Genomic DNA, 14191 nt, shown 5'->3' with positions numbered 1-14191 from the left:
ACTCACAGTGTACTCAGAGCCGGTCCCACCTTCCTCTTCAAACAACAAGGACTCTTGACTCACCAACTCACCCTTGATGGAAGAGATTACTCTGTGTACTAAACATTTCCAAGCTAGTGCATTGAAACTCATATATTCAGTGTAATATTAGTGTTGCCTGACTTGAACAGAAAATAAGCATTGACAGAATATGATCTGTGTATGAAGTATACTAGATATACACATAATAATGGTTTTGCATTTATCTTTTCAAATGTCTCAAGCTTTTGTAACATCATTTATGATTCCAAGATGATGACTCCTGATGTCTTTTGTGATCCCATGCCTTTTCTAAGATTCATATGTCCCGTGACACATAAATTCACATTTCTGGTTTTGAGTTAAATCTCTCAACAAATACTGGATGCAGCATAACATTTTGTTCAGATATTCATGTTCCCATTTGAATATCTCCTGTGATCGCCTGACTTTTCTCTTGCCATCATCTGTACCTGCAAAACAAACGACATCCCATCAGCCTCAGTGGTGCTGCTAAATAGCAAACGTTAGCATGCTAACACGCTAAGCTAAGATGTTAAACATGATAAACATGAAATCTGCTAAACACCAGCGTGTTAGCATTGCAAGGCTGGGCAGCCTAAGAGCCGCTAGCGTGGCCGTAGACTTTTCAGGTGACTCCAGCTTCTAAAAAAACCAGATTTATTAGTGGTAATATGCCACAAATATGAACCTCCTGCAACTATTTTTGACTGCATTTTGCACGAGTGATCAGAATAAACCCATTGGCAGTTCATAACTAATTCACTCAAGTGCAGATTGTCAGCTAAGATCTGACCGGCCCGGCTCTCATTTAAATCACAGCGACTCCGGAGCGCCTGTCGGCAGTGAGGATGCTGTGACACTAGCTCATCTGTACGTCGAGGCTTATTTAGCCTGCTGAGAGTGAGAGCCCGCTGTTCGTATTAGATTCTGTCTCTGGCAAAGTGGGGATGATTAGATAAAGTGTGTGTGGTGGAGTGGAGCACTTTTTCACTTTACAGTAGCAGTGCCTGTGAATGAATGGAGGGAAAGGCTCCACTTTCTGACAATAACACAGAAATCTCTGTCCAGGGGATGTTTTAATGCATCTGCGAACTGAGGCCTCAATTACTGACTTAATTAATCCATAGCAGTTTATACACTTCACTGCACTACACTTTAGGCTTTTTAGTGTTTAAAGGACATTGTGCATAGTTTCTTAGTCAACACACTGGCATTGTGGACGGGAATGACTCCTAAATGCTGAAGCAGTGAGCAAGTTAAAGACAAAGCAGTGGAATTAAAGGGAGCGGGTCGCGGAGAAGAAGTACAATAAAACACAATTCAATACAATAGCTCTCATTTTGAATCCCCTCCCCACTGTAGCGTCCCCTCTGCCGGCACTTCATTCTGTCATAACACAATAACTGAGCTCTGACGTCTTGAAAGGCATTGCAGGAGCATAGAGGTGCTTGAAGAGAAGATTGCAGCAGCTCACAGCGGCTGGAGTGAAATACCATTTTGTCTCACTCAAGATGGATTCCACAGTGAGATTTCAGAGGACCAGTACAGAATCAAAATGGAGAAGCCAGAAGGGAGGAGTGAAAAAAGGGAAAGAGGCAGTGTGTGTGTGTGTGTGTGTGCGTGTGTGTGTGTGGGGGGGGGGGGGGGTGGGGGGGGGGGGGGGTGGGGGGGGGGGTGGACAGCTTTGGAGATGTCTGAATTTTGTTTTTGCTGCTGCTTGGTAATATATATCTTTCAGCGTTTTCACCTTTTTCCGACGTAGTGTGATTCATTTGTCGTCGTTTTCTTGCTGTTGTGGTATTGATCACAGCTACCTGTGACCAGTTACAAAAGAAAGTGTGAAGCATTCATTAAATAATCCTGAAATACAAGGCCATAAAAACAAAAAAGAAAAGAAATTAAAACATGATCTCTCCCTCTGCTGTGCACAGAACCGGTGGGAAAAAAAAGAGCAACGGCGATGATCATAAACAGTCATGTTTTTTTTTCTGCATCTGGCCCCCTCAACCTCTGAGAAGATTTCCTCCCACCAATCGTCTCGCACACTGGCATGCATGCAAGGTTGCCGGCATCAGCACACACACACACACACAAAACATGTACACACTACACAGTCACAACCTCCCTCCGTCTCTTTATGGATTCCACTTGCTGGTTGCCCATCTAACAGCCCTGTATGTAAACCAGTGAAACCCCTTCAGGACATCAAATCCGTGGAATCTGTTGTCGGTTCTATCTAGGTCAACGCTTACAATCGCTGCAATTTTTTTCTTCTCCACCCGCCTCTCTCTGTATTCCCCCTGTTTGCTTAACCCCACAAGGTTGATGTTCCTTTGCATGTATGAACATCAAAAAATGCAAATTAAATGTAAGCATATTAAGCATGCTTTGCTTCTTTCATACATATTAGTCTCAAGTGGAATATTAAAACATGTAGCGGTTTGATGTTAACATCTGATGTTTGAGGAAAATTACATTTAGGTTCTTTCTCATTAATATTTGTTCAGCTAATTGGTTTGGACTGTGCAGTTATTCTGTCTGGTAACTCAACACAGCAATGTGAAATGTAGGAGAAACAGTGCAATTATAGCGGTTGTTTTCGCTCTGATCTAGGGGATGATGTTATGTGACCTAAGGGAGGTGGCATCTAATTTGTTAACCCGCACAGAAAAGAGAAACCTCTGCACCTGCTTGTCCATGCATTTTTCATACCATCTTGCATCGTCTATTTGAGAGGCCATTTTGACTAAAAGCACAAGAATGAATATTCAAACAGCACCAGTTTAAGATGAATAAGCAGATGAATTCAAAACCTTTGCTAATTTTTGCTGTTGTCCGACAGGCGTACCCTCTTTCGTATCTTGAATCTAAACAACACATCGTATATGTTGCATGTCTGTTTTAGAGAAAAAAATCACAAGAAAACCCAGAGCTCGCCTTGTTGAACGTGAATGAATTACCCACCGCTAATCTACTTTAGCTGCTCCCACACCGCCCCAGCTCGTTCTACTTTTGGATAAATCGCTGATGTGACTGCCTTCAGACACGGGTGAAATCAAATACGCAGAGAGAATTCCTGCTAATCTAAGCAGTCAAGCATGTGACCTTAATCAGAGTCACCCAAGACTTCAGCAGTGTTGGTGCCATGTATCATCTACATGCAGGTCTCTGTAGTTAGATGCACAGGTATATCGTTAGACCGTAATTATGAAAAACAACTTCCACAGACAGGAATTGACCGACCTCGATAATCCATCGCAGTAAACACAAAGCCTTAATTTGTGTTTGTATAAGTTTCCCTGTTAACGTCATACGTTTTCATAATTAATGTGCACATTATATTGTGCTCCGCTTACTGTCAAATGACTAAATATTGTAGCTCTGTATGTTGTTCAACTTCACATTTTGTATTTCCATACAATCAGAAGGTAGAGATGCAAAGTAAATGTAGGCTTCAATGTGTCACACACTCCTTTCCTTTAACCCTGTGACGTCACTGCGCAGTGTTTTTCTGGTGGACCCCGTCAACACTAGCTGTGGCGGTTGCAGGGCTGTCTCTCCTCGGCCCTTAAAGGCTCCCTAAGCTGCCTCTGTCTTAGCATGCCCACCGCTGTGCACTGAAGACAATCTCCTGTAAATTGCTTTTTCGATCAGTTTTGACATCAATCTGCTCCCGTGGGAATGTGGGCATTCGTGTGATGGCGGAGTGGAGGGTTTCCTTCCTTATGGATGTTGACAACCCCACTCAGCCTGGTTTGATCTGCAGAATTAACATAATATTACCCTACATACTGGACTGGCTGTGTCAGCCAAAGAGGGATTGGCTCTCGATACCAGACGTTGGCGCCAGCGAGGTTACTGCAACGGCAGAAGTCAAAGACAAGACAATAAAAGCTGTTCAGGGGCAAAGATTTGCTATGCACTTGAAGACAGTTTCTGCTTTTTTTTTACATTTTTATTTATGGCTATATGGTGCGTTCCATCATCCAGTAATTCACAGTATTAGTCCAAATATTGGTGTGTTTATCTGTAGAAGTTTAAGCCTCATTCAACAGCAAATCTCTGGTAGTTTACTTCCACAAGATGAATTCTTTTTTATTTTGCTTCAGTAAACTCTCTCGTCTCATGTAGAAATAAAGAATGACTTCTAAAGGCTTTGTGTGCCGTGAGATTCAAGCTTCTACAGATTTGCCGTGCACTCTACAAACACCCTATGGAGAAAGAAATCCTTCTGTTGTGGCGGGGTGAATAAATTCTTTACACTGTAGAAGTTGTTTTGATCCTACATAACAACCACACAACTGCTGCCTTTCACGTTGTTTTCGATTCGCTCCTTTTAATCTTTTCCAGGACAAAGATATCTCATCACATCCACGGGAGCCTTGTATATTCTGGACGTCCTGCCTGAGGATGGGCTGAATAACTATCGCTGCACCACGCGCCACCACTACACCGGCGAGACTCGTCAGAGCAACAGCGCGCGTCTCATTGTGTCAGGTCAGTACTGGATTCAATCAAACCACAGGTCAAATAAACATGCAGAAACTATACTGGATACTGCCTGTAGATGATGCCATAGATCTTCCTTACATTCCATTTTTAAGGCGGATTTGGCATTTCAAAATTGCAGGCAGTACGAATTATTTTCCCCTATGAATTATGGGTCCTCCTCAGAAATTTTGATTGATGTGCAGGCTTGTAAAGCAAGACCAGTGAATGTGTACGTTTAGGCCTGGGATCAAGTTTACAGTCTGTCCAATCCTGTCATGCAGGTCAACTGTGAGTTATGCAGCCCTTCTTTGGGCCAGTCAGCAACAAACAACCACTGCAATGTAGGCTGTACTGTGCTGATGATATTGTAGCGTAGTTTGATAAATGACAGCTATTTAGCATGTAGATAAATAAATGGATAAAAAAGGAGTAATCCATGGTGCCATCTCTGATTTGACTGTGGGGGACAATCTTAGGAACACACTGTTGCTCTCTCCTCTCCCTCACAGAACCAAATATTCTGTATATAGAACTGAATCGTGACCCCCAAGAATCAATATTGGATCAGACTGTCAAGCGCCTGGCAACGCTCACCACTAATTAACACTAAATCCTCTGCTCCTTCCAGACCCCACCAATGCTGAGCCAGGCATCTTGGATGGCTTTGACCAGCGAGAGGTGACGATTAATCATCGGGTGGAGCTGCCCTGTAAGGCCTCGGGCTACCCAACGCCCAAATACCGCTGGCTGAAGGACAACAGCCCTTTGGAGCCTGACAGCCGCTTCCGCCAGACCATCACCGGGTTGCTGATAGAGAGCACACAGCCCAGTGACTCTGGGACGTACGTTTGTGAAGTGTGGAACATTTATGGCAACGCTGAGGTGATGGGGCGCCTGTATGTCAAACGTAAGTCTTTTATTAAAAGGAAGGGATCCTCTTTATAACTGTATCTGTCTAAACAACAGTTATTTGATGAATTCATGAGTTGATCAACAAGATTAACTGACAATAGTTTTGATTATCACGCATTTGCTGCTTCTAAAATATGAGATTTGCTGCTTTGCTCTCTTGTAATTAAAAAAAAAAAAATGTTGGGCGGACACAACGAGCTATTTGGAGATTTTTCCCCTTTTTCTGACACTTGTTGACGAATGTTGTCTAAAACATTGTTTTAAAATGAGTTTAAAATGTCCCCAGAGTCCAAGGTGACATCTTGAAATTGCTTGTTTTGTCCGACCAACAGTCCAGGACCCAAAGATGTGAAGTTTCCCTTCATAGATGACAAAGAAATGTAATTTTTAACAGACATTTTTGAGGCGATGGAACCAGTGGATTTTTTCCTTTAACATTTCTGTGAGTTGACGACTTAATTTGTCAATTTGTTGTTTTCAGATCTAATCTGGAGATGGTGGTTCAACCTTCTACTCTGAAATCTTATGTAGCAATGCTGATCAAATCTAAACTGAACTTTCTCCACTATCTGCCCGACTGTCTTAGTTTCCGTTAACCTTGTTGTCACTAAAACAAAACAAATCGTTGAATGCTCCTTTTAAAATGACAACGTGTCTCTTATCTCTGTGTGCTTAGAGCCCTTGAAGTCAGTGGTCAGCCCTCGGAAGGTGAAAGGCAGCGTGGGTAGCAAGGTGTCTCTGTCCTGCAGCGTGAGCGGCTCAGACGAGTATGAGATGTCCTGGTACCGCAATGGAGAGATCATCTACCCTGGCAACAATGTCCGTTTCAGCGGGCTGAACCGGGAGAACCTCATCATGGAGGGGATGTCGAAGAGCGACGGCGGAGCCTATCAGTGCTTCGCCAGGAAGGGCAAGATGTCGGCACAGGACTTTGTGCAAGTCATCCTTGAAGGTAAAATGTGTGCATGTGATTCCACACAAACGCTGAGCAAACGGCAAACTGTAGCAGCGTTATTATGTATATGCGGTGCTTTATCAAATACAGTCAGGCCTTTGAGATCAATACAGCGTTTAGGTGTTAATGGCGTCCTGCTGTGACTCTCTGCTATAGGCCGCCATTACGATGGTTATCCCACACTCCACAAACACGGAGAAAAATACATCAACACACACTCTTGAATCCAATAGCTCACCTGGGCAGCGTTGCTCAGGCAACTGGCTGCTGTGGCCGGGGAGCTGTTAGAAGAAGATATTGATCATCTATAATCATGTGGAACAGATCTAGATTATCAGAGCAGCAGCAGGCAGACACAGACGATTCAAAAGCCAACTGGAAGCCCCTGGATCACTGTTCATAATGAAAGAATGGTGATGAAAAGGCCAGACTTTTCCTTTTCCAATGCTACCTTATTATTATTTCATAAAAAAAAGGTTACCGTGGAAAAGACCCCTGAAAGCAAATAACACATCTTCTCTCAAACTGTTGTCCAGTGACTGTTGATGAATAAATAACTGATGAGGAAATAACCCAACATGAAGTGGTTTTAAGAAGCTTTGTGATTTTAGTTCTCATGGCCTCAAAAAGTATACACTGTACTGTACATCCATTATACAGTACAACAGAATGCAGTAACGTATAGGAGCAGCTCTCTGAGAGGAATACCAAGATTATTAAAAAACAAGAAACTGCTTCAGGAACACGATCGTCCAATCGTAACCTTACCAGGTGAGCATGCAGTCAATATGGCAACGTCATTGCACCCACTTTTTATTTTGCAGAGGGAACTCGTTTTGGACTAAAGCGTCAATCAATACATGCAAATGTGATGCAAATGAAGCTCCTCCAACAATCTGAAAGAAAGAAACGAGAACAGAGAGCAGCTCTTCCAGCTAAAACAGTGGGCTGTACTGACAAGCTGTTACTAGGTCAAAATAAAACAAGTATTGTGAAATAGAAATGATGTCATCGTTTACTCACATGACGTGTCTAGCTCTCATAATACTTCAGAAGTCCTCCGCAATCACCTTGTAGAGATGACACTGTGAATTGTTTGAGGTCCAGTTTATCTTTCTTTGCTCGCCTTTTTTCTGTGACTGATAAAGCAACAATTAGTCAGTCTGTTCGAACATACCTAACTGCCAAAGTCAGATTAACCGAACAGGCGTTAACTGATCTTGTATGTAAACATTTCACTTTCTACCAAACTATATATAAAGATACAGTCGGCAGTTGGAGACAAGTCCCTGGTTGGTTGATGGTCAGTCAGGTGTTGTGCAGGATAAGTATGATAGAAGTGTAACTTTAAAGCTTACTGTAGATCAACGCTTTACTAAAACATTGCAATGCTGACGACGGTCACGGTTTAACATGTCTCTTATTCACCGTTGTCTTCCTGTCCCCCACCCCGGTTCCACCTTGTCCCTCGTGGCAGATGGTACTCCGAAGATCCTGTCCTCCTTCAGCGAGAAGGTGTTGAACCCGAACGAGCCCTTCTTCCTGGTCTGCAATGTCAAGGGCACGCCGCCTCCCAGATGCACCTGGTCGCTGGACGACGACCCCGTCATCAAAGACACCCACCACCACCTGGGCCACTACGAGACCCACGAGGGCCACATGGTCAGCCAGCTGAACGTCACACACTCCCAGGTGCAGGACGGCGGGGTGTACCGGTGCACGTGCAGCAACTCGGCCGGGGTCGTGTACCACCAGGCTCGAATAAACGTAAGAGGTGCTTGTCAAATCAGCTCCTCCAAGAACAACAATACACATACCTTGTCTGTCTCTCTGTGTGTCTGTCTGTGTCTCTCTCTCTGTCCAGCTGGCGTTTGCAGTACATGGCCGCTGGTTATTGATCAGGATATTTTGGTTTCCTTGCTTTTGTAGGGTTCTCTTATGATGATTTGTTTAGTTGAAGTTACATTTATTTTTCCTCAGTATTTATTAGTTCTAGTATTAAGTCTTTAATCACATTTACATTTCTGATTGATTTTGCCTCCATTTTTGATGCATTCTTTTCTTTTTCTCTGCTCCTTGTATACATTTTAATGTTGTAGCCTCGTCTTTTTCTCTCCAAATTATTACTGTGCTTCTCCTACATGCCTGTATTTTAGGTCAAATGAATTATCCTGGTTTGCTGCACATAAGCGTATCTGGATATTGGGTTCCAAAATGGGCTGGTTTGTAAATAGCCGGAAGAAAAATACATTTCTTTTGTTTGCATGAATACATTTATCTCTGGTTTGCTTGTGTGTGTGTGTGTGTGTGTGTGTGCGTGAGTGAGTGTTCATGTGTGTCAGTGTCTGTGTGTGTTTACTCAAGCAGCCAATTCAACTCTCTGCGAACAGATGTTAAAGCGATTATTCTGTTTCCATTTTATGAGACACCGAATGTATTACTGCAGCAAGAGCAGACTAATAAGTATCAGGAGTACAGTGTTATCTAAACGTTCTGTTTTCCTTCAGATGGTTAGCACACTTTAATCTGCTTGTCATTTCACAGCCTTCTGCTTTGAGTTAAGCCTAAAATCATGTGGTAAAACAAACGAGAAAAGCTTGAAACAACAGTTTCTTTTGCATTTCTAAATAGTTCAGCGGCAGGCACCACATGTGAAGCTGCGGAGAGAAATGTTCTCTGTTTTATGTTCTCTGTTTAGCAGTTAACCTTTCTTTGTTTAACTACTGCTTATGTTTGAACAGTAATGAGTTAGAAGTATATTTCTATTTACAAAAACACCAAAAATAAAGCTCGAGTGATTTGATGTCACTATCCACTGAATGTCTTTATAGAGGACCCTTTCTCATTCTCTGTCCCTCTGTAGGCCGCGCCAACATCCGTCCAATGAAAAACATCACAGCGATTGTCGGACGGGATGCGTTCGTTCACTGCCGTGTGATTGGCTACCCTTACTACTCCATAAAGTGGTACAAAAACTCGGCACTGCTACCGTTCAATCACCGACAGCGAGCATTTGAGAACAACGGCACACTGAAACTGACCAACGTGCAGCAGGTGGACGCCGGCGAGTATACCTGCAAGGTGATGGTCCAACCCAACAAGATGGACTCCCAGAGTGTCCATGTTCATGTGAGAGGTGCGTCCCATAGAGCTGTGGTGGTTGAGCTTAATATCCTGCATATAACATAGTTACTCAACAGCTATTTCCTTTATTCAGTGCAAAGATACTATTTTAGTCTTTACAGCTTGAGACAGACAGATATATAGCGGTTTAGAATCAAGTGTTGTTAAATACATAGAGCTGATTTGATAAACCTGATGAATCAAACAAGTCAATCCAATGTTTTCTCAACTCCTGTTTTAGACATCTCATCTGCTTGTTTTTCTGAAAGGAATATTTTGTGAAAGATGCTCATTTGCCTTCTTGCTGAGAGATAGATTAGGAAGTCAAAATCACTCTCATATCTTCCTGTTACGTACAGGGCTACAGCTAGTTGCTATTAGCTGTTAGCTTAGCTTAGCATAGAGACTGGAAAGAGGGTGAAACAGGTTATATAACTATGCCTACCAGCACCTCTCACTATTTAATATTTTTCTTCTTTTCATTTGTTTACTCTATAATGGAATCAGTTCAGTGTGAAAGATGTGGTTTTATGGGGGTTATGTGAGGGACTTTTTCTTCCCCAGGCATAGTGACCTCCTGGAGTCTCTGCTGTCAGTATGCAATCACGTATTTCACAAAATGTTGAACTGTTCCTTTGACTGTCACATCTTTGACTTTGTGTTAAAACTCACAATTGAATTAATGCCAAAGTCTCATATTTTGTGCTCTGATAACATTGAATGTGATAGATATTTTAAATAGGAAACATAAGGCCCATTCTGGGACCACCTGTCTACATGTGCATCTACGGGTTTCCTCAGTGGAAAAACCCACCACGATATATATATAAATAAAAGGACCCACTCAAACAGACAGCTATATCATATGCCATAGAGCTTACCAGACTTCTAAATGAATCTGATATTCCTCAGGACATCAAGGTATCTAATGATGACTGTGTCAGTGTCACTGACATTTCAGAGCTGAGTGACTGATCTCCACTGAGATCTTACAGCTGTAAAAGGTAATACTCAAAAGGGCTTCCCCATTATGCTCCACGTCCTTCCCTCTGTACAGTATGCTCGGTTGTTGTCACGATATTACACTTTCTAATGGAGCGAGGGAAACCGAGGGGGCGAGAGAGTGAGACCTAAAGAGAGAGCGATGATATAAAGCAACACTTCTCAGTGGTGCTACAGTGAGCAAGTGCATTTGTTAATTTACTCTGCTCATGCTTAAAATGTGGAAGTGTCTTTGGGGATCCCTGGAGTCCATTATCTCCCCTTTGTTGTGAATTAAATAAGGGGCTAAAGTGCTGCTTATTTCAGTGTTATTTCAACTCACTGGACACTCAAGCACAGATGACTTGTGTGATGGCTGGAGATTTCCCAGAGAATAGAGCGCAGGCAATTTAAATAAATGTTATTGTGTAACCGTGTCGTTATATTATGCAGCCAGATTGACTCTGGCTGCTCTGTGAATACTTGTTTTCTTGTACGCACTAGGCCGGCAATCAGGGTTTTGTGTGGCGGATACACTAGATTGATGCAGTTGCCAGTCTAGAAGATAGGTACGTATGTAGGTTAGTAGATCAATAGATGATCATTCATAGACAAAGAGACAAAGTTCAGGGTCACTCAGATTTCTTTCTCCAAGCAACCTGAATGAGTCACATGAAAGTTATTTTTCTGTTGTTCTGCTTCTGCGTGCGCTTCTTTTTCTGAAAGAACATCATGTTCCCGACTGAGAATGACGGGAACTTATTGCAGAATGTTTTGCTATTCAGGTCTTTTGTGTTCCTTCAGTGACACGAGAAAAGGACACAGTATCTGCCACAAAACCCAGGAAATTAAGACGGTCTTTGAAACTCGCGGCTGAAATCACATTTACTCCTGGTGTCTCTTTCTCCCGTTCCTCCTCGGCCTGTCAGTGCCTCCCTACATTCAGCCCTTTGAGTTCCAGCGTTTCACCATCGGCCAACGTGTCTTCATCCCCTGCGTGGTCATGTCAGGCGACCGCCCGCTGGACATCACCTGGCAGAAAGATGGACGGCCAATCCCCATCAGCCTGGGTGTGACTGTGGACAACATCGACTTCACCAGCTCATTGAGAATCTCCAACCTCACGCCCGACCACAACGGCAACTACACCTGCGTCGCCCGCAACGAGGCTGCTGCAGTGGAGCACCAGAGTCAGCTCATTGTTAGAGGTGAGGAAGCACAAAGGAACAGATTATATATCTAATGGCACCCTAGTGGACTGCTATAATGTGCGGTATGTGTGCAGGTTTTCATTTTAAGCCATCCCTGCAGTACCAAACTTCACTTATTAGTTCCTGCTGTCTGGCTGGAGGGTAAAATCGACTGGTGCAGTGTTTGACTTGTGTGAAACTGCACACACAGGCTACAAGTGTAATAAAGACGCCAACAAAGTATCATGTATCGATGTCAACTGTTGATCTTTGTGTATGTACAGTTCCTCCTCAGTTTGTGGTTCAGCCTGAGGATCAAGATGGGATCTATGGGAAAACTGTGACTCTTAACTGCTCAGCTGAAGGCTACCCTCCACCCACCATCGTATGGGAACACTCCAAAGGTACATTAAACGCAGCGTGCATTACCCACTGCAGCTGAACCTGCCGGCTACGAGGGAATGAATTAAAAACAAATCACACTTTTCAATTCAAACTCACAGAGTAGGTAAGCAGACTCACAGTCAGTCTCCCGAGTTACCAGGATGCTCAGCAATAACTCCATGCTATCTGATTTAGTAATAATACAAAGTGCCTGTAAAACAATCACGCACGGAGGTCCGTCACTCAAGGTAATTAACTCCAGATGTAATGCATGTAGTGTAATAATTCAGACAATGTTTAACCCTCACAAGACAAACTGCAATCACTGTCTTTAGTTCAACGACGTGAACACTTACAAGTGGTAAACATGGGAATCCGTCTTGATGTGCGCGCAATATTGGGTAGTTCCACTTTTTATTGCTAAGTGACCACCGCTCATCAACGCACTGCAACAATGAACAGAGTATTGAAACCCAAAGTGATATGGATTCAAGCTCACAGCATTAGGATCGTTTAATCTTCAGCCTCAATGCTGATTCTGGTCTGTATTGAACTGCAGTGATTGAAGGTTGCAGCCTTTAGTTTCTCATGAATAATTTTTCCATTATTTAATCATTCCATGCAGGCTAACTGTACATGCAAGAGGGAAATGCACAATCATGTGAAAAGGATTGTTTTTGTTATACTACAATACAAAATGAATGCTGATTGACCAGTAAAGAATCTGACTTTGCATCAAAAGTTATCATATAAAATGATAATTATGCCAACTACAGTACAGCTGTGTGTGTGTGCAGCTAGCTTGGTCTCAGGTTGTGTTTCTTAAAGCAACTGTGTGAAGGCGAGTGCAGGCTTTTGCAGCTGAGTGGCCTCCATTTGCTTCATCCGAAGCCGGAGCACATGTGTGCGAATACACAGAGATAAAAGCACACACGCAGCCATCTGCTCTGTAAGCTCAGGGGCTTGTAGGGTTTCCACCTGCACCATCAGAGAATCATCACAGAGAGAGAGAGAGGGGAAAAAAATCAGCAGACAGATATACAGATAGACCGTCAGCAGACAGACGGGCAGGGAGGCAGCAGGTGAGTTCGGCCACTTGAGCAGGGCAGATGAAGAGGAGCCCCAGGTGTTTGCTCCATCATCCATATAACCAGGGATGAAAGCTTCACCAACAGAAGGACAACAACCAATGAGGAGTGGTGTGTGTGTGTGTGTGTGTGTGTGTGTGTGTGTGTGTGTGTGTGTGTGTGTGTGTGTGTGTGTGTGTGTGTGTGTGTGTGTGTGTGTGTGTTTACTCGGCCCCATGATCAAAGGAATGAAAGAATCAGATCTGCTTTTCACCCTTTGATTGAATTTGTGTGTGTGGACGTGCATGTGTGTGTGTGTGTGTGTGTGGATGTGAGACAAGCAGGCCTCATGCCTGATTAGTACTGTCTGACCGTCCATTTCTGATCAGTACGGAGGGATCAGGCTGAGCAGTGTTTGTGTGACTACTCAATCGTAGCGTTAAAAACAAGTATTACCGATCCAGCAGGAAGTGCCCCATAGTTCAGTTGGCCCAGCCTCAGATCAGTTTTGTTGTTTCTTTTTCGGCCTTTTTAGGCACATATTTTTACCTCCATCTTTCCTGGTGCTCTATGATATGTTGTTGTGCAGGATGTCATTCAGAGCAATGAAAATCACCTCCAAAACAAAAACACATCCAGGTTAGGCGGCTTGGGAAGCTATCGTCTAATTTGTTGTAAGCCAGAGGGCAGTTTGTCCAGAGAATGGCTGTCTGGCATGCTTTTACTGCAACAGAAGTAGGTACGAGCCAGATGAGTGTCTCTGGGAGATATGGAACAGTAAGTAAAGGTCAACCGCTATTAGCATAACGACTAGCACCATTTGAATATGCAAAATCCATAATTCAAGGAAGAACACATCTCCCTCCCTCTCCCTCCTCTCCCTGTCGGAGCCAGGGGAGCAGGAACAAAGTCACCACTTGACCCTTTGCTGGCCACGGCCACTTGACTGCATTTTAATTAAAAAGCAAAAACCCACAGCTCACTAAATAGCCTAATCTCTACACGCTTACTTTAACACGAGCTAATGCAACGTCTGGCTCAGTTCA

General features: G+C 43.3%; 1 protein-coding gene across 6 annotated transcripts in view; it reads left to right on the top strand.

Moving 5' to 3' along the window:
- Window positions 1-14191, top strand: part of dscamb (Down syndrome cell adhesion molecule b) — a 104653-nt gene that overhangs the window by 60308 nt on the left and 30154 nt on the right. For all 6 annotated transcript variants that reach the window (XM_079272175.1, XM_079272174.1, XM_079272172.1 and 3 more), the window contains exons 4-10: window positions 4393-4539; window positions 5162-5440; window positions 6122-6397; window positions 7878-8174; window positions 9264-9536; window positions 11434-11712; window positions 11979-12098. In XM_079272175.1, the coding sequence (XP_079128301.1) occupies window positions 4393-4539; window positions 5162-5440; window positions 6122-6397; window positions 7878-8174; window positions 9264-9536; window positions 11434-11712; window positions 11979-12098 (1671 nt within the window). The remainder of the gene's footprint in view (window positions 1-4392; window positions 4540-5161; window positions 5441-6121; window positions 6398-7877; window positions 8175-9263; window positions 9537-11433; window positions 11713-11978; window positions 12099-14191) is intronic.

The sequence above is a fragment of the Melanostigma gelatinosum genome (genome assembly GCF_949748355.1).
Source record: "Melanostigma gelatinosum genome assembly, chromosome: 7".
Lineage (NCBI taxonomy): Eukaryota > Metazoa > Chordata > Actinopteri > Perciformes > Zoarcidae > Melanostigma > Melanostigma gelatinosum.
Note: the sequence above shows the minus strand (reverse complement) of the source record. Positions and strands in the feature narration are given on the sequence as shown.